The sequence below is a fragment of the Microcebus murinus genome, chromosome 10, assembly GCF_040939455.1.
Source record: "Microcebus murinus isolate Inina chromosome 10, M.murinus_Inina_mat1.0, whole genome shotgun sequence".
NCBI classification, from domain to species: Eukaryota; Metazoa; Chordata; class Mammalia; order Primates; family Cheirogaleidae; genus Microcebus; species Microcebus murinus.
Window position 1 is genome coordinate 60,017,495 of NC_134113.1, and position 21,735 is coordinate 60,039,229.

The 21,735-nt window shown below is 40.0% G+C and overlaps 2 protein-coding genes, 1 non-coding gene and 1 pseudogene across 3 annotated transcripts in view; all 4 read left to right on the forward strand.

Annotated features, from left to right (window-relative positions):
* The window catches only part of BLOC1S1 (biogenesis of lysosomal organelles complex 1 subunit 1), a 154,180-nt gene that overhangs the window by 10,660 nt on the left and 121,785 nt on the right, over nt 1-21,735 (forward strand). The gene's annotated exons all lie outside the window — the stretch shown is intronic.
* On the forward strand, nt 4,603-5,616 carry LOC105865927 (olfactory receptor 6C4). The gene is given in 1 exon segment (XM_012754946.2): nt 4,603-5,616. A coding segment is annotated over 1 exon segment (1,014 nt).
* On the forward strand, nt 7,118-7,803 carry LOC105865930 (ly6/PLAUR domain-containing protein 5 pseudogene; annotated as a pseudogene).
* Nucleotides 18,709-18,847, forward strand: LOC142873492 (U4 spliceosomal RNA). The gene has a single exon (XR_012921517.1). It is a non-coding gene; the product is annotated as a U4 spliceosomal RNA (small nuclear RNA).

Here is a 21,735-nt window from a genome sequence, read left to right on the forward strand (position 1 = left end):
TAACCCCAGTAAGAATGGCCTATATCAAGAAACCCCAAAACAACAAATGCTGGCGAGGATGCAGAGAGACAGGAACACTCCTACACTGCTGGTGGGACTGCAAATTAGTGCAACCTTTGTGGAAAAGAATTTGGAGATACCTCAGACAGCTAGAAATAGACATGCCATTCGACCCTGCAATAGCATTGTTGGGCATCTACCCAAAAGAGCATAAGACATTCTATTATAAAGACATCTGCACCCTAATGTTTATGGCAGCAAAATTCACTAATGCACGGTCATGGAAACAACCCAAGTGCCCGTCAATTCATGAATGGATAATTAAAATGTGGTATATGCTCACAATGGAATATTACTCAACCCTAAGAAATGACTGTGAGCTAGCACCGTTTATGCTATCCTGGATTAAGCTTAAGCCCGTTATCCAAAGTGAGGCGACACAAGACATGGAAAATGGGCCCCACATCTACTCGTCATCAAATTGGTACTGACTGATTAAAGCTATGGTTTTCAAATGGTGGCAATGCTCACCAGGGATTCGGGGGGGGGGGCGGGGGACGGACCCAATCTTAGGGATGTGGCGAGCATTTTAGAAGGGAAGGGCATAACTCTAACCCTTCTTAGGGAGAGGCAAAGATATACAATGTAACCAAAATGTCAAAAATAAAACAAACAAAAAAGAAAAAAAAACTCTTTATCAGGTGGTGGGCAGGCGGGAGGGGGGAGGAGGAAAGGGATGTATGCTTATGTAACGGGTGTGGTGCACACCACCCAGGGATTGGACACATTGGGGGGATGGAGGGGGGGCAGGAGTAATATGTGTAACCCTAACAATATTTGTACCTTCATAATATGATGAAATAAAAGGAAAAAAAGAAAAAGAAAAGAAAACCATACACTAAAAAATAAAATAAAATAAATAAATTGTTTGATGGAATTTAAAAAAAAAATAGAGAGTGGGGACTGTTAGGTAGATAGTGAGGGATTTCAGTTTTCCTAGGGATGAAAGTGGGTGCTGTTGTCCCCATCTTGGTCCTACCCAACCCTGATTCTCCATACCTGGGGGAGGAGGGAATACCCTATGAATCTGACAGTCAGAGCTTGGCACTCCAGCTGCAAAAGAATGCAGAGGACTCTCTAGCCCATGGGCCAAGTCACTTGGGTACCATAAAGTCTGGAAAGTGACCTAGAAGCCACATGCTTACTTTAGGCTCAGGTCATGTGACTCCCGACTATCTAATCAAAGTGGTTCCATGGTGACCTCTGAACCACAAGGGAGGTCCCTATCTGGACACGATAAAATAGGACGCAGACCATAGCCAAGCTCTCTCTGTCTCTCTCTCTCTCTCCTTGCCATTCCTTTTGCTTGCCCTGCTGCAACAATGGATCCACTCGTCATCCATGGTATATGTACCATGCTCTGTAAACCTATATCTTGCTCTTGCCCTATAATCCTATCATTTTCTCCTCAATAAACCTCATTTTCATACTTGCCTAACTTTGGCATATCTTGTCATTCTTCAACCATGGGTGTACCAAGAACCCGCGGTTTCAGACTGAAACCTGAGTTGGGTTTTTTAAAGGTAAGCATAATCAACAAACCGTTCATTGGACTAAAGAAAAAAAGAGAAAATTCAATAAAATCAAAAAAGAAAGAGTAGACATTACAACTAATACCACAGGAATACAAAAAATCAGTCGGTCTCAGACTGAAATCTAATAAATTGAGTATGACTCTGGTTTTCTGCCACTTATTAAGTTAACATATCCCATGGGGAAATGAATGAAAGTGTCAGTTTATAGTCTGAAAAATGTCTGTTCTTAATGTGCCCATGGCCAAAGAATGACCAGACACACCAAAGTAAGACAAGCACAAAAATGAAGTTTATTGAGGAGAGAAAGATAGGATTATAGAGCAAGAGCAAGATACAGGTTTACAGAGCAAGCTATATATGCCACAGATGACGACCGGACACATAGTCGTAGCAAAAGAGAGAGCTTGGTTATGGTCTAGGTCTTGTTTTATAGTGTCTGGATAGCACCTCCCCATGGTCCAGATGTCATCAGGGAACCACTTTGATGGAGGTGGGAGTTATATGACCTGAGTCTTACTGCACATGCAGATGTCCCATGAGCCTCTCTGAAAGCCCATTGTGGGGGTGAACCGTAATGGGCACCCAAATTTGTCCCTAGAAGACCCAGAATCCCTTGCTATTTACCTAACAAAGGTATAATATTCTGATAACCAAAAGGAGTGACTGAGGCAAGAATCTCAATCAATCAAGATTTATTAAGCCAGCTTTAAGATGTGTCCAGGGAAAATGCAAACCACAAACACATCTGTGGCTATTTTTTCCAAAGTGGTTTTCAGGAGGTTTAGTATTTATACATTTCCTTAAAGGGGGGAAGGTATGTAGGAAGGGGGCAGGTAGGCAGAGGAATGATTGATCTCACCTTGTCTTTGCTTTGCACCTGGGAAGACAGGCTTGTAATTGACATTATCACTGTGGAATCAAACAGATTTTAAGAGCTAGATTTAGTTTGAAGACCTAAAGTTACAATTGGCATGTCCTTGTTTAGGCCAGCAAAGAATTTACTTATGCATAATCTGTGGAGGCAGTCATCTGGAAATGCTCAAGGGTATTTGCCTTTCCATGGGAGTCTGGCTTTGACACAAGATCATGAAGTAACCATTCATCTGGAAGACAGTGTTGCTATGAGTCAGCCTCCATGCTTAACTTTCCCCTTGGCATAAGGAGTTTGGGGGTCCTTAGAATTTTTATTTTCCTTTACAGATCCTTCAAAGGTAAAGGCAAATTGTTTCTTAGAGACTGTTAGAACTATGTATTGAATAGAACATATTAGCCAAATTTATAAGCAGGAATTTTAGAGATGTGGACCTTAATGTTGAAGTGCCATTCACTTATATCATGTTTAAACACTGGCCAAACTGAATTATTCAAAGGAAAGACAATAGGAACAATGACTAGGCCAGACATACCTATCCTCGGGGAGTCTCATTCCATTACTCTAAACTTCTCCACCTTCATGGCTGTAGCAGATTCTCTCATGGAACCTTTATCTCAGTGGTCTCTCTAGAGCCTCTCTTCTCAGCCATATGTTTACAATTTGTTCTCAAAGTTGACAACAATTGAGATTCATTAGTGCCTTTTGAACTTGGGTCCACAGGGCATCTTTAGCTTCTTCAAGAAATTGATCCCTATGTGCCTGCTCTAAAAAGAGCAGATAAATCCTGGGTCACTCTAACACAGAAACTGCAAAGAAGCCTATACTCTGCCTTCTAAAGACCTCAACATAATATCTCTTAGAACAGAAATATTAAGGAATTTTCAGACTATCAAAGTCCTTTCTTCTAATTTTATAACTGTTGGGGGATTGTTCTCTTTTTTTCTTATACATGTGAAGGACTGTATCTATTAGGAACTGTGATTAGATTCTGGCTTGGATTCTTAGAATGTAAGATAATACATATTTTTCTTAGTTATGTCTCACATACTTGGATACTCCTATTAAAAGAAGGGCAGAATATGGATGATCAGAATTCTTATAATAATATGATTTTTATAATCCATATGCATGTGAATTAGAGGGGTCCCTTTAAATCATTTTTGCTTCTTAATCAGATGCACACAGAATACCACCACCAAATTTTCCTTCCCTGGGAATTACCAATTCATCTACAAAGAACTCTCATTGTCAAAGACCTGGATGTCTCTCTTCCTGGTTTCTGTGTGCCAAGAAGAGAACAGGGATGTTTGGGTCATGATGAACTGTCATCCTTAATTGCCATTGAAGACTCTAAGACTTTGAGCAAAATCCATTCTGTGATGCTGCCCATAGATCTCTCAAGATTTCTATTCTCAGAAATATATCTTAAATCAATGCCTGTAAACTCTGAATGTAGCAAACATATAAGAAAATGCTAATTAATATGACATATTGATATCTGAGCTTTATTCATGCAGAGAAAAGGCTTACAATATAAAATGAGATGATCTTCAGCATTGCCTGTGTGGAGAAATTCCTACTTGTTTCTGAAACAAGGAAGTCAGAGATTTTAACAATAATGGAGATGAGGATCTATAGCAGATATCCAGTGAAGCATCAGATAATTCAGGAAGAGGAAAGAAAGAAACAGGAAAGCACAGAAAACAGAATCAGGTAGAGATGTTTCTACCAAGAGCACAGAAGTAGGAGAGATCAACAGAGTCAGGGGAAAGTGGTCTAAATGTGAAAATTTCATAAACACTTTGAAAGGAAAGAATAGATTCAAAAACTTATTCTTCTGGAAAAAAAAATGTAAGTAGTTATTCTATAATACATTTTGTTGAATGCCCAGGAATATGCCCAGAAACTTAAGAAATGAAAACAACTCTAGGAATAAAGTCACTTTTATAGAAGATACGGGGCTTCCATGGAGCCCAGTGCAGTCCAATGGGACACTACTTTGGGCCAATTTAATGGTGAGTAATGAATGACCTGATTCCATTGGCTAGAATCAGCTTAATCTTTTGTACTCTGAGAAATTCTTTAGTTTTCATCATTCTCACTGTTTCCCTTTAGATCTACTGAAGATCAACAATGAAAAACAGAACAATGTTTAGTGAGTTTATTCTATTAGGCCTCACAAATCAACCTGAGCTCCAAGTGGTAATATTCATCTTTCTGTTCCTCACCTACATGCTAAGTGTCCTAGGAAATCTGACTATCATCACCCTCACCTTACTAGACCCCCACCTCCAGACCCCCATGTATTTCTTCCTCCGGAATTTCTCCTTTTTAGAAATTTCCTTCACGTCCATTTTTATTCCCAGATTTCTGACCAGCATGACAACAGGAAATAAAGTTATCAGCTTTGCTGGCTGCTTGACTCAATATTTCTTTGCTATATTTCTCGGGGCAACAGAGTTTTACCTCCTGGCCTCCATGTCCTATGATCGCTACGTCGCCATCTGCAAACCCTTGCATTACCTGACCATGATGAGCAGCAGAGTCTGCATACAACTTGTGTTCTGCTCCTGGCTGGGAGGATTCTTAGCTATCTTACCTCCAATCATCCTAATGAGCCAGGTAGATTTCTGTGCCTCCAATATTCTGAATCACTATTACTGCGACTACGGGCCCCTCATGGAGCTTGCCTGCTCAGACACAAGCTTCTTAGAACTGATGGTCATACTCTTGGCTGTTGTGACACTAGTGGTTACTCTGATGCTAGTGACACTTTCTTACACTTATATTATCAGGACCATTCTCAGGATCCCTTCTGCCCAGCAAAGGACAAAGGCTTTTTCCACCTGCTCCTCCCACATGATTGTCATCTCCCTCTCTTATGGCAGCTGTATGTTTATGTACATTAATCCCTCTGCAAAAGAAGGAGGTGCTTTCAACAAAGGGATAGCAGTACTCATTACTTCAGTTACACCCTTGTTGAACCCCTTCATTTATACTCTAAGAAATCAGCAAGTGAAGCAAGCTTTCAAGGACACCATCAACAAGATTGTGAAATCTTAAAAAAAAACAGAATATATTTTAACAAAAATATATATTTTTTTACTTAATAAATATGCGTTAAGTATCTGTATGTCAAGTGCTTAACTGACCCTGGAGGATAAAAATTGAAAAGTATATGTCCTAATTTCAAGAACTCTATAGTCCAGAGTGAAAGAAAGATATATAAACTATATATTTATATGACAAATTTATAAAGAATAAAATAACATGTGTTATTCAAGAAGGGTGAATGAGAATCAAAAAAAGAACAGTTGAAAAGAATTAGTTATGTTTTCTAGAAATGATTTTAAATCATTTCTTAAAGCAAAACATATGCTTATTTAGGAGAGTGGGAGGATAAGAATTTAGAGTGAAAAAGGCCAGATCATAAAAGTATATACTATAATTACAAACTATGGGGTTAGTTGTGCATTCACTAGCCAAGATAAGTTTTCAGAAAGGAAATGATATTGTCAGCATTGTTTTGAGACGAATGTAGTATTGGCATTGTTTCTCAGCATGGAACCCTGGGAGCTATGCTTCCATCAAGATGTGAATGATTTTGATTCTCCTCCTTTTTAAAATTTATGTTTCAACTGTAGCCATTACAACTTCCATTCTTTCATAAGAGGAAAAGGAAAGAATTCACATTTAGTTTACTTTTCTCCAAATAAGGATAAAATAATCAAGATTTTGTCAACATACATGTCTGTTTTCTAGAGGTTACAGCTAGAAGAGGTTTCTAGAGCCAAGGTTAGAAGCTCTCATTTCTCCTAAACAAAATGTATTGTTTTTTTTTTCCTTACCTAACATCTTTTTCAGTTGATGGCATGAGATCTGCTTTCTCTCTCTAAGTTTCAGGTGATTTTTTTCTATTATGATTTTATTTTATTCTTTTTGTTTCCTTTCATTCGATATTAGAAAAGACATTTCTGGCTCCATTTCTTTAACTTTTCCCAAAATTTTTGCTTTTGTTTTTACCATGAACCATGGATGACTATTTTGTAAAGTGCAAAAGTATATAAAGTATCAATGCACTTTTATATCTAGAATGTTCCAAATTATGAATCTTGAAAACAACTGGGGATAGACTACCCTATCAAAAACTCCACACATGGATTCAAGGTAACAACTTGAATTTCAGTAGGCAGTGGTAGGGCCTCAACTTCAGTGGAAGTAAGAACATTGATTTAAATCTGAGCACCTGCACATAGTTTAATAATGTCCTAACACATTGTAGGATGTTGGTCACTGTTTGGGGTACAAGTGGAACATAATCTAGTGCATTCACATGCTTTACATGTGGTAATGGTGCTGCTCAAGTATTTGAGGGACAAGCTGGATTGGACTGATTATGAGAGCAAATTTTCAGAACCACGGAAAATACTGGAGAGCGTATATTTTTTAATAAAGAGTCATTTGTGATTACTCTGCCATGAGACAGATACAGCCATGGCCGACTGCAACAGCAGACTCTGGTTCTCTCAATGACACAAGGTCTGCTTTCCTCAGAGCAGAGGGGCCTGGCCTATGGGGGCATCCTTTGCAGAGTGGAGCCCTGAGTCCCTGGGACAGGCTCATGCTGGCCCTGCTGACCCTGGCCCTGCCCCTTGTCTCGGGGTCCAGAATCCTGCAGTGCTGCAGCTTTGAGCACACTCACTTTGGCCCCTTTGACCTCAGTGCCATGAAGCTCCCCAGCATGTCCTGTTCCCTTGGATGCTTGGAGGCCGCCCTGTCCTTGGACACCGGGCAACGCGCACCGCTGACCATGGTGGGGAAGGGCGGCTTCACAGGCCCGCCTATGGGCCAGATGCAATCCAACCACGACACGCTGCCACCTGACTGCTTAGTGGTGCGCGGCTGCGCGACTGACTTTTGCCACACCCACCTCATGATCCACAACACCATTCCCAACCTGAGCCAAGCTTCCGACCCACAGACGCTCAGGCGCACCAAGTGCTACGCCTGCGTGGAGGTCCTTCTGGAGTACTGTGCCGAGGAGAAGTCCCGGCGGGTCTCATGTCACCAGGACCAGAGTGTCTGTTTCCAGGGCAATGGCAGAATGACAATCGGCAACTTCTCAGTCCCTGTGTACATCAGAACCTGCCACCGGCCCTCGTGCACCACCATGGGCACCATCAGACCCTGGACAGACATCCTCTCCAGGGCTCCTGCTGTGAGGGGCACTTCTGCAACAGGGACTCGGTGACCCAGCCCTCCACCACCTCTTCGGCCACTGTCCCTCCCCTGGTGCCCCAGGTCATGGTGTTACTGGTTGGGGTCTCGGCATAGACAACCCCTCCAGGAGGCTGGGGGCAGGGTACATGAACACCCTTCTCCATGCTCAGCCCCTATCACGTGGCTAGCTGGAAACTGATGTCAAAACAAGAGTCGCACTCCTATCTCTCTGGTCCTCCAGCTCTCTCTTCCTCCTGCTTCCCCAAAAACATTATTAGGACAGTTTGTAATGACTTGAGCTCTCTGGCCTGAAAATCATATTCACTCATTTTTTTAAATTCATCCAGAAGGTCACAAACCAGGGCTTAAGCTTCTTCCCATGGATATCAACAGAGAGTATAGCTGAAGCTACACTGGAGTCTTGTACACTAAAGCTAAAACAACCACCCATCTGAGAAATAGATCCACCAAGAGGAAAAAAACAAGATTATACACTGGACAATATAGGATATAAAAAATTATTAAAACAGAAACATCAAGAATTTTATTTTTTTCAATAGATTTATGGGGTACAAGTGATTTTTGTTAGATGGATAAATTGTGTAATGCTAAAGTCAGGGCTTTAACTGTACTCATCACCAGAACAGTGTACATTGTATCAATATGTAATTGTTTATCCCTCACTACCCTCTCTCCCTCCTTCCTTCCTTCTTAGTTTCCAGTCTCCATTATACCACTTTATTATACATATATACCCAGCATTTAGCTCCCACTCATAAGTGAGAACATGTGATATTTGTTCTTTTTCCATTCCTGAGATACTTCACCCAGGATAATGGTCTCCAGTTCAAGTTGCCACAAAAGACATTATTTCATTGCTTTTTATGGCTGAGCAGTACCCATGGTATGTATCTACTGCATTTTCTTCATCCACTTATCAATTGATGGGCACTTGGGTTGATTCCATATCTTAGCAATTGTGAATTGTGCTCAATAAACATTTGAATGCAAGTGTCTTTTTGATACAATGACTTCCTTTCTTTGGGTAGATACCCAGTAGTGGGATTATTGGATAGAATGACAGGTCTACTTTTAGTTCTTTGAGGAATCTTCAAACCGTTTTCCACAGAGGTTGTACTAATTTACATTCCCACCAAGAGTGTATAAGCATTCCCTTTTCACTGCATCCACACCAACATCTATTGTTTTCTGATTTATTAATAATAGATGTTCTGACAGGAATAAGGTGGTCTCATTGTGCTTTTAATTTGCATTTCCTTGATGATTAGTGATGTTGAGCATTTTTCATATGTTCGTTGGCCATTTGTATATCTTCTTTTGAAAAAAATATATTCACTGGGGTATGGTCATGCTGGAAACTCAGACTTGTGGGGGAAGGAGGGGAAGGGCATTTATTGAAACCTTAAAATCTGTATGCCCATAATATGCTGAAATAAACAAAAAAGGAAAAAACATATATATTCATGCCTTTTGCCCACTTTTTGATGGGGTTGTTTATTCTTTTTTTTCATATTTTTTTATTTTTTTTTACTTCATATTATGGGGGTACAAATATTGTTAGGGTTACATATCTTGCCCCTGCCCCTCCACCCCGCTATGCCAGAGCTTCTAGCGTGTCCAGCCTCCATGTAGTGCATACCGCACCCACCGTGTAAGTACATACCCTTCCCCTCCTCCCCCCTTCCACCTGCCCACTTCCCGATTACAGATTTTTTTCAGACATTTTGGTTACAATGTATATCTTTGCCTCTCCCTAAAAAGTGATAGAGGTGATCCCTTCCCTCCACACACAATGCTCGCCACTTCCTTAAGATGTATGTCTCCCCCACAAAATCCCTGTTGAACACTACCGTTTTTTCAGCACCATAGTTTTAGTCACTCAGTACCAACTTGATGGTGAGTAAATGTGTAGCCCATTTTCCAGATCTTGTGTCATCTCGCTTTGTATTACGGGTTTAAGCTTAATCCAGGATAGCATAAACGGTGCTAGCTCACTGTCGTTTCTTAGGATTAATATTCCATTGTGAGCATATACCACATTTTAGTTATCCACTCATGAATTGACAGGCACTTGGGTAGTTTCCATGACCGTGCAATAGTGAATTGTGCTGCCATAAACATTCAGGTGCAGATGTCTTTATAATAGAGAGACTTATGTTCTTTTGGGTAGATGCCCAATAATGCTATTGCTGGGTCGAATGGTATTTCTATTTCTAGCTGTTTGAGGTATCTCCAAATTCTCCACAAAGATTGCACTAATTTGCAGTCCTACCAGCAGTGTAAGAGTGTTCCTGTCTCTCCACATTCTCACCAGCATTTGTTGTTTTGGGATTTCTTAATACAGGCCATTCTCACTAGGGTTAAGTGGTATCTCATTGTGGTTTTGATTTGCATCTCTAATGATTAGAGATGTTGAACATTTTTTCATATGTTTGCAGGCCATTATTCTGTCTTCTTTGGAGAAGTTTCTGTTCATTTCCATTGCCCATTTCTTGATGGGGTTGTTTGATTTTTTCTTGTTTATTCTTTTAAGTTCTAGATAGATTCTTGTTATTAGACCTTTATCAGAAGTGTAGAGAGCGAATATTTTCTCCCACTCGGGTTGTTTATTCTTGCTGATTTGTTTAAGTTCTTTATAGATTCTTTGTCAAAATCTATAGATCTTTCATCAGATGTATAATTTGTGAATGTTTTCTCCCATTCTATAGCTTATATATTTACTCTGTTGACTAGTTCCTTTGCTGTGCATAAACATTTTAGTTTAATTAAGTCCCATTTATTTATGATTGTTGTTGTTGTATTTGTTTTGGGGATCTTACTCAAATTCTTTGCCTAGGCTAATGTCCACAAGAGTTTTGCCTACATTTTCATCAAGAACTTTTATGGCTTCAGGTCTTACATTTAAATATTTAATTCATCTTGAGTTAAGTTTTGTATATGGGGAAGAGATACGGATCCAGTTTCATTCTTCTACATGTGGCTCTCTAATTTTCCCAGCACCATTCATTGAATAGGATATCCTTTCCCCAGTGTATGTTTTTGTCTGCTTTGTCAAAGATCAATTGGTTGTAGGTATGGTTTTATTGCTGGGTTCTCTATACTGAGAGATCAAGAGCTAGAAATCTCCCATGGGTGTGAGAGGAAAAGTAATTGCTCTCTCTACCCTTTCTGCTAGGCTCCTAAACCCTCAGGGGTCAGTCTCTACCAAAATTTTCTCCTTCTTGTTCTTCTCTGCCAGTTCTTCCCATGGGATCTCTGGAAAGGGTAGGTTCTGGCTCTTTCCCTCAGTATTTCATCTGAACTATGCTTTCTCACCTGAAACTTCTTCTATTTGGGATGATCTGGTATTCAACATCTCTAGTCAGCCACCTTGCCCTGCTCCCAGTCAATAATTTTAAATAAATATAATTTCCTCAAAAAGATACAGAAAACACTGATAATGGCAAGAACAAAACATTATAAAATAATAAGAGTAAAATACTGTTGGTAAAATGAAGGAAAACCATTATAAATTAATGAGGTTAGAAAACACAACAAATGAAGTAAAGAATAAAGCAAGTGAGCCTAATACTTGGAGAAGCAAAAACAAAGCAGAAATATGAGACAGAAAATCAGATATGCTAAACTCTCCAATAAGACAACAGAAGACAAAAGAGTAGATACAGATAAATAGATAGATAGATAGATAGATAGATAGATAGATAGATAGACACCAAAAGACAAGTGCAGATGCCAAAACAAATAGAGATAATAGGAGTCATGAGTGAAAAGAAAGGAAAAAGAGAGAAGAAAATAATAATATATTTTCTATAATATAGAAAGATAGTAATTAACAGATATTATTAAAATGTCCAAACTACCCAAAGTAATATACAGATTCAATGAAATCCCTACCAAAATACCAATGAATTTCTTCACTGAAATATAAAGATAAATCCTAAAATTTAAATGAAATCACAAAATAGCCAAAGCAATCTTGAACAAAAAGAACAAAGCAGGAGGCATCACACTACCTGACTTTATACTTCAAAGGCATAGTAACCAAAACAACATGATACTGGCATAAAAACAGACACATAGACCAGTGGTATAGAATACAGAGTCCAGAAATAAATCCATGCATTTACAGTCAACTGATTTTCAACAAAGGTACAAAGAACACAAAATGAGGAAAGCATACTCTCTTAAATGCTGTTGGGAAAACTGTATATCCACATACATAAGAATGAAATAGGGAGCCGAAAAAAGATGGCGGATGAGAAACACCGCCAGACAGAGTGTCTCTGCAGAAAAGATAGATTCTAGCAGAAATCAGAAGAAAGAAGCAAGAAGATGAGCCTACATCAGATGAGGGTCGGAAGGAGGAGTACCTGAGACCACGGGAGACTCCACGGGAGGAGGTCACAGAGGAGAACTGGAAGCTGGGACCGCCGGAGCAGCCCGGAGACCAGCGGGAAGTATCGGCCATTTCCCCTCCCCTTCATCCCGGACTGCTGGTGGGCTCTCCAGCGAGTGGAGAGACCTGCGGACACCAGCCCAGCGACGGCCGCTGCCAGTGAGCGGTAAGCCAGTGGCGGACGCGGCACCGGGCTCCCAACTCCCTCGGGGCAACTCCGTGTGCACAGACCCGAGCCGCGAGGCAGACACCATATTGCCTCCTCCTCCTCTCCCCCGACCCTACCCACGGCTGCCCAGAGAGACAGAGAGACAATACAGCCACCAGTCGGAAGCACCTACAGGGAATGGGACCTTCCCTTTTGGGGCCCTAAAGCTGACTAAGGGGAACTCAGACTGTGAGCTCCCTACCTGCCAGCCCTCCCAGGTGCTACTGGCACGGTGATCCCAGGAGAACGGGGCAGACTCTGAGGCTGAGAGACATAGACGCAGCTTGGGCTCCCTGTGGGTGAATTGGGACTGGCACTGCTCTCCCTGGTGGGGATATAGTTTGAACTATGGGACCCAGAGGTCAGACCTGCAGACCACATCCCGTACACCGAGGCCTCGCATAGCCTGGGGCACAGAAGGGATATTGTGAACAGCCTACTGTGGTGTGTGTGCCTTCAGGGGCAGATCAGCATCCTAGAGGGGAACACTCCCCCCAAAGGGAGGCCCTGCACCCAGCCCAGGTGGCGTTCCCGCATAGGGAACCTCCCGCAGGTAGCACACCCAAGAGAGGAGTGGTGTCGTGTGGTCTGGCCTGCGGGCAGAGGCCCAGCAGTAGCTGCAGAGTTGGGGATGGTGGAAAGAAGCCAGGCCCGCTCCAGACTGTGAGTCTCAGACAGCCCCATCCCCACACGCAGACTCTCTGACTGAGCCGGGCCATTCCAGCCCCGACCTGAAAGCTTTGCCTGGAAGCAGAGAACAGAACTTTGACCCCTGCTAACGACATTGGTGTTGCCTGAGGGCAGGCTTACCAAACCCAGCTCTGCCCAGACTCTCTGCTAGACTAGCCCTCACTGAAGGGGAGAAAAGGACACACCTGGAAGTCCCAGGGCACCACCCACCACCTGAGCCACTAGAGTTCTCTCTACAGGAACAAGAGCTGATAACAGGGCATAAAAACAGCAGTGTAGCCTGTTCCTCCAAACAAGCACCACCTACTGACAGGGAGAGCATCCTGCACACCCATATCAGGACAGGGGGTGGACGAATCTCACCCACAGACACCACCTTCCGGCTCAGAAACTAAACAAGGCATGTGAATACCCAAACAAAACCCTAAAGAAAAGAAACAACATCTGATCGATATGGGAAGAAATCAGCGAAGGAACTCAGGAAATATGAAGAACCAAATGGAAACCTATCCCCCAAAGAGGAGCACCAGCCCCCTAGAAACGGGCACCAACCAAAATCAGGCAACCAAAATGACACAAGAGGAATTTCATATGTGGATCATAAGAACACTCACCGAGCTACAACAACAACTCAATAACCAACACAAAGAAACCACAAAAAGCCTCCAGGATCTGGAAAAAGAAATAGACACATGAAGAAAAGTTTAACTGAACTCCTGGAAATGAAGAATCAATTCAAGGAACTACAAAATAAAGTGGAAAGTCTCAAGAACAGGGTAGATCAAACAGCAGAAAGAATCTCAGAGGTTTGAAGATAACACCCTCCAATTAAATAAATCAGTCACAGAAATAGAGCAAAGAAACAAGAGAAAAGAGCAAAGCCTACAAGAGCTGAGGGATTATGTGAAGAAACCTAACGTGAGGGTCATAGGGTTACCAGAAGGGGAAGAAGATAACACTCAAGAGTTGGACAAGCTGTTTGAAGATATAATAGAGGAAAATTTCCCAGGTCTTGCACAAGATCTTGATATACAAGTTCAAGAAGCTCAGAGGACCCCTGAGAAATACAATGGAAACAGGAAGACGTCATGACATGCAGTCATCAGACTGACCAAAGTATCAACTAAAGAGGCCCTTCTAAGAGCTGCAAGACAAAAGAAGCAAGTAACATACAAGAGAAAGCCAATTCGAATAACACCAGACTTCTCTAATGAGACTTTACAAGAAAGGAGAGACTGGGGCCCCATTCTCACTCTTTTGAAACAAAACAATGCCCAGCCTAGATATTATTCCCTGCAAAACTAAGCTTCATATATGAAGGAGAAATAAAGACATTCTCAGACAAGCAAAGGCTCAGAGAATTCACCAAGACAAGACCAGCCCTACAAGAAGTACTCAAAACAGCGTTATGCACGGAACATCATAATAATAACCCACGAATATAAAAACAACCAAACCCCAAAGATATTAAAGGCCAGATATTACAATGGCTCAAGACAGAAATCATAGCAACAACATCCAACCCAACAGAATGAACAGTAATCTACCTTACCTATCAGGTCTCTCAATAAATGTGAATGGCTTAAACTCTCCACTCAAGAGACATAGGCTAGCTGAATGGATAAGAAAATACAGGCCAAGTATATGCTGTCTTCAGGAAACACATCTAACCTGCAAGGATGCATATAGACTAAAAATAAAAGGGTGGAGATCAATATTCCAAGCAAATAGAAGCCAAAAGAAGGCTGCTGTGGCAGTTCTAATTTCAGACGATTTAGTTTTTAAACCAACAAAAGTAGTGAAAGACAAAGAGGGTCATTATATAATGGTGAAGGGCACAGTTCAACAAGAAAAGATAACAATTTTAAATATATATGCACCCAACTTAGGTGCACCCAGATTCATAAAGCAAACCTTACTGGAGCTAAGCAAATGGATTAATAGCAACTCCATAATCACCAGAGATTTCAACACCCCACTGACGGCACGAGACAGATCCTCCAAACAGAAAATTAATAAAGAAATAATGGACTTAAACAAAACTCCAGAACAATTGAGTCTGACTGACATTTACAGAACATTCTACCCAAAATCCACTGAATATACGTTCTTCTCATCAGCTCACGGGACATTCTCTAAGATTGACCATATACTAGGACACAAAGTAAATCTCAAGAAATTTAAAAAAATAGAAATCATACCATGTATCTTCTCAGATCACAGTGGAATAAAAGTAGAAATCAACCCTAACAGAAACTCTCATTTATACACAAAAAAGTGGAAATTAAACAACCTCCTACTAAATGATTACTTCATGAATGAAGAAATCAGGATGGAAATAAAAACATTCTATGAAAAAAACGACAATGGAGAGACAAGTTATCAACTCCTCTGGGACACAGCTAAAGCAGTTCTGAGAGGAAAGTTTATCTCCATAAATGCCTATAACCAAAAGTCAAAAAGATCACAAACAGACAATCTAATGAAATGACTCAAAGAGCTGGAAAAAGAAGAACAGACCAACCCCAAACCCACCAGAAGAAGTGAAATCAACAAGATCAAATCAGAACTAAACGAAATTGAAAACAGGGAAGCTATTCAGGAGATTAATAAAACAAAAAGTTGGTTCTTTGAAAAAGTAAACAAAATTGACACACCACTGGCTAAGCTAATGAAAAGCAGAAAAGAGAGATCTCTAATAAGCTCCATCAGGAATAAAAAAGGAGATATCACAACTGATCCCAAAGAGATAAAAGATACAATTTATGAATACTACAAAAATCTTTATGCACACAAACTGGAAAATGTGGAGGAAATAAACAAATTTCTAGAAACACACAGCCTCCCTAGGCTCAACCAGGAAGAAATAGATTCCCTGAACAGACCGATCTCAACAGCTGAAATAGAAACAGCAATTAAAAATCTCCCTAAAAAGAAAAGTCCCGGTCCAGATGGCTTCACACCCGAATTTTACCACACTTACAAAGAAGAACTAGTACCTATCTTGCAGAAACTATTCCACAACATCGAGAAGAACAGAAACCTCCCCGACACCTTTTATGAAGCGAATATTACTCTGATACCAAAACCAGGAAAGGATGCAACAAAAAAAGAAAACTACAGACCAATATCCCTAATGAATATAGATGCAACAATTTTCAACAAAATCTTAGCTAACCGAATCCAGAAGCTTATTAAAAAAATAATCCATCACGACCAAGTGGGCTTCATCCCAGGGATGCAGGGATGGTTCAACATACGTAAATCTATAAATGCAATTCACCACATAAACAGAAGCAAAAACAAAGACCACATCATTCTTTCAATACATGCAGAAAAAGCTTTTGACAAAATTCAACACCATTTCATGATACCAACACTTAAGAAAATAGGCATAGAAGGGACATACCTAAAAATGACACAAGCCATATATGACAGACCCATAGCCAACATCATACTGAATGGGGAAAAACTGAAATCATTCCCACTTAGAACTGGAACCAGACAAGGCTGCCCACTAACTCCACTTCTATTCAACATAGTGCTGGAAGTCCTGGCTACAGCAATCAGACAGGAAAGTGGAATTAAAGGTATCCAAATAGGGGCAGAAGAGATCAAACTTTCACTGTTTGCTGGTGATATGATATTATATTTAGAAAACCCCAAAGATTCAACCAAGAAACTCCTGGAACTGATCAATGAATTTAGTAAAGTCTCAGGATACAAAATCAATACGCAGAAATCAGAGGCATTCATATACGCCAACAACAATCTAATTGAGAACCAAATTAAAGACTCAATACCTTTCACAATAGCAACAAAGAAATTAGAGTACCTAGGAGTATACTTAACCAAAGAGGTAAAAGACCTCTACAGGGAGAACTATGAAACACTGAGGACGGAAATAGCAGAGGATGTAAACAGATGGAAATCCGTTCCATGCTCAAGGATCGGCAGACTCAACATCATTAAAATGTCTATACTACCCAAACTGATCTACAGATTCAATGCAATACCTATTAAAATCCCATCAGCATTCTTCACAGATATAGAAAAAATAATTTTACGCTTTCTATGGAACCAAAGAAGACCCCGAATATCAAGAGCAATTCTAGGCAACAAAAACAAAATGGGAGGTATTAATATGCCAGATATCAAACTATACTACAAAGCTGTAGTAATTAAAACAATCTTGTATTGGCACAAAAATAGGAATATTGACCAGTGGAACAGATCTGAGAATCCTGATATAAAACCATCCTCATATAGCCATCTAATCTTTGACAAAGCAGACAAAAATATACGCTGGGGAAAAGAATCCCTTTTCAATAAATGGTGCTGGGAAAACTGGATAGCCACTTGTAGAAGGCTAAAGCAGGACCCACACCTTTCACCTCTCACAAAAATCAACTCACACTGGATAACAGACTTAAACCTAAGGTATGAAACTATCAGAATTCTAGAGGAAAATGTTGGAAACACTCTCCTAGACATCGGCCTGGGCAAAGAGTTTATGAAGAAGTCCCCAAAGGCAATCAAAGCAGCAACAAAAATAAATAAATGGGACATGATCAAACTACAAAGCTTCTGCACAGCCAAAGAAATAGTCATGAAAGTAAACAGACAACCTACAGAATGGGAGAAAATTTTTGCATCCTACGTATCCGATAAAGGGCTGATAACTAGAATATACTTAGAACTCACGAAAATCAGGAAGAAAAAATCAAGTAACCCTATTAAAAAGTGGGCAAAGGACTTGAACAGAAACTTTTCTAAAGAAGACAGAAGAATGGCCAACAAACATAAGAAAAAATGCTCATCATCTCTAATCATCAGGGAAATGCAAATCAAAACTACAATGAGATATCACTTAACTCCAGTGAGAATGGCCTTTATCAAAAAGTCTCCAAATAACAAATGTTGGCGTGGCTGCGGAGAGAGAGGAACACTCCTACACTGCTGGTGGGACTGCAAACTAGTTCAACCTCTGTGGAAAGCAATATGGAGATACCTTAAAGCGATACAAGTGAATCTACCATTTGATCCAGCAATCCCATTGCTGGGCATCTACCCAAATGATCCAATGACACTCTACAAAAAAGACACCTGCACTCGAATGTTTATAGCAGCACAATTCATAATTGCAAGGCTGTGGAAACAGCCCAAGTGCCCATCAATCCAAGAATGGATTAATAAAATGTGGTATATGTATACCATGGAGTACTATTCAGCTCTAAAAAACAACGGTGATATAGTACACCTTATATTTTCCTGGTTAGAGCTGGAACCCATACTACTAAGTGAAGTATTCCAAGAATGGAAAAATAAGCACCAGATATATTCTCCAGCAAACTGGTATTAACTGAGTAGCACCTAAGTGGACACATAGGTACTACAGTAATAGGGTATTGGGCAGGTGGGAGGGGGGCGGGTATGTATATACATAAGGAGTGAGATGTGCACCATCTGGGGGATGGTCATGCTGGAAACTCAGACTTGGGGGGGGAGGGCATTTATTGAAACCTTAAAATCTGTTCCCCCATAATATGCCGGAATTTAAAAAAAAAAAAAAAAATCCATCAGACCAAAAAAAAAAAAAAAAGAATGAAATAGACCCTTGTCTAACAACATATACAAAAATCAACTCAAAATACATTAAATGTAAGACTGAAACTATGAAATGACTACAAGAAAATGCAGAGGAACCTTTGCATGTTGGCAGTATCATGCCAATGAGGTTTATCTGAGGCACAATTATTGCTGATTGAAAACTTTTCCCAATACCCCACCATGACAACTTGCAATATACTCAACATTGGCATAAAAATATGAAAAAAAAAATCAAAGAGGAAAAGCTCCATGACATTGATGTGGGCAATGATTTCTTGGATATGACATTTCTTCTGTCCCACACCCCAGAAAAGCAGCTCTTTCCACAGTTATGCCCAACTCAGTATATGGCAACTGAATCCTTCTAATTGTCAGACCTAAAACCTTGGAGTCATCTTCAACCTCACCCTTTTGTTTACACCCCATATTTAAACCATCAGCCAATTCTGCTGCCTCTGCCTTCAAGATATGCCCAGAGTCTGGCCACTCTGCCATCTCCACCACTCCCACCCTGGTGCCAGACACCACCATCATCTCTCACCAGGATTATTGCAGCTTCCAGAGGGGCCTTTCTGCTGTTGCACTTGTCCCATACTGTCTATTCTCATACTACACTTAGAATGACACTTTTAAAACCAAAATCAGATCAGATTATTTACATCCCAAGCACTCTGAGAACTTCCCATGTCACTCACTGCACAGGCTGAAGTCTTCACAGTGTCCACAAGACCCTATGTGATCTTACCTCTCTGAGCTTTTTCCCTCCTCCTTTGCTCACCATGTTCTGACTTTGTCATGCTCTCTTATCCTCAAATGCACCAAGCATGCTCCTTCTTCACTTTTTTTATTCTTCCTGGAATACTTTTCTACTAAATAACTGCATGACTCACTACCTCACTTCCCATAAATGTCACTTTCATTACCGCAATAAAAATGTCCCTCCTAGCATTGCCAGCTCTCCTTCACACTCTAACTTGTGATTTGGTTTGCTAGAGCTGCCATAACAAAGCACCATAAACTGAGTAGATTAACCAACAGAAATTTGTCTCAGTTCTGGAAGCTAGACGCCTGAGATCCAGTTGTCAGCAGCATTGGTTCCATTTCAGAGCTATGAGAAGGAATCTGTTTCACACCTCTCCTTAGCTTCTGGTAGTTTGCTGGTGATCTTTGGCTGGTAGAAGCATTAACCCAATCTCTACTGCCATCTTCTCATGGTAATCTCCTTGTGTTCATGTCTGTCTCCAATTTCTCCCTTTTTTATAAAGACATCAGTCATATTGGGTTAGAGCTTACCTTAATGACCTCATTTTAAATTGATTACTTCTGTGAAGACCCTGGGAGATAGCCTTTACAGAGGTAATCAATTTAAATAAATCAAGATAATCAATATGAATAAAGTCACATTTTGAAATACTGGGGATTAGGACTTGTGTGGGGGCACACAATTAACCTATAACACCTTCCTTGATTTTTTATCATATATATCATCATCTCACTCAATTTGTATCTAATTGTTGATTCATTTTATTTGTTCATATCCTGCCTTCAGTAGTTTTCTTGGCGGTTGCATACCCAGTGCCTAGAACATGTGTGCATGGTAAATAATAAATATTTGTTGAATGAATGAATAGGTTGACTTATTATCTATTAATATATGCTCATTAGATACAGAAGACTAAGCATTATTAATTCAAATGCTTTGAATGCTTAGTAATGTTATGAATGAAAATATTCCTGAGGTCAGGTTAGAAATGACCAAAGGTTTCACAGATTCTTATCTTAGCATCTAGTACACAAAATTAACATTATACTTTCTTCATTTCAAGTTGAGATCATCACAAATGTAACAACTATGAAATCAGCAACCAGAAACCTCTAACATTAGACTGCTTCCTCAAAAAAGAAGTTATAATTTCCAAAATGACTGTTAATCTTCCAATAGTCCTATCACTTCTCTATCATGCAATCTAAGCTTTTCCTAAACTTTAAGAAGCAACCTAGCCTTTTCAAATAATTAATTATCTAATAATTTTATCTGCAAATTACTTCCTGAGCAGATGTTCACATCTTGCTCTCCTTGCCTTATTTTATAATGATTCTTGCTCCCAAATTTCAAGTCTGCACAATTTACAGCCTAGTTTGATTCACCAATGGCATATGACCACTCACTCAATTTACTTCTATACTCCTTCCTCATCTTTCTGAAGAGGAATTAATCTCTAAGGAAAGTAATTTCTTTAAATAGACAACATTTACAATATGACAATGTCAAATGGTTTCCAATGATGACTTTGACTTTCTTCTGTATGAACACATTTGAAAGAAACAAATGAACTATTCCCAAATATACTTTCATAATAATTCCCTCATTGGAGAAGAGAAATAGGAAATATTTGTGGGGTATATACTATGCACCAGGTCCTGATCTATGCCCTTAACAATTATAATTCTATTTAAGGGTCATTATGGTCCTCATTTTACAGAACAAAAAAGTGAAACTCAGAGAGATAAAGTTTTGTGTATCATTCAAGATGCAGTTGATTATTATGCTACATTTGGTGAGACCACGTTCCCTCTCTGGGCCTCACCATTGTTGTGAGAATTATATGAAACCATATGGGGAAGCAATTTGTAAGTCATTTGTGCCTAATTCTGGCATTTTGTTTCCAAGGCTAGCATTTCTTTTCTGGTGCTTGTACTTTATTGATAAATATTGATTAATCTGATAAATTAAGTCCTGTAAAGATATCCTTGAATGGGAATGTGTTAGCCCTTCTAGGGAATATGTATGTATCTTAACAAGTTATTTGTGGCCTTATTTTTTTTATTTATTTTTTATTTTAGCGTATTATACGGGTACAAATGTTAAGGTTACATATATTGCCCAGGCCCCCATCCCCCCTCGAGTCAGAGCTTCAAGCATGTCCATCCCCCAAACGTTGCACATCTTACTCATTTGGTTGTATATACCCATCCCCTCCTCCCCACTCCCACCCTCCTGACACCTGATAAATGTTACTCCTATATGTATTTGTGGCCTTAAACTGGAGATTTGCAAATGTTTCCTTAGAAGTGACTTACAGACAAATATAAGCTCCCATCCCTACCTCAATTTGAGCAC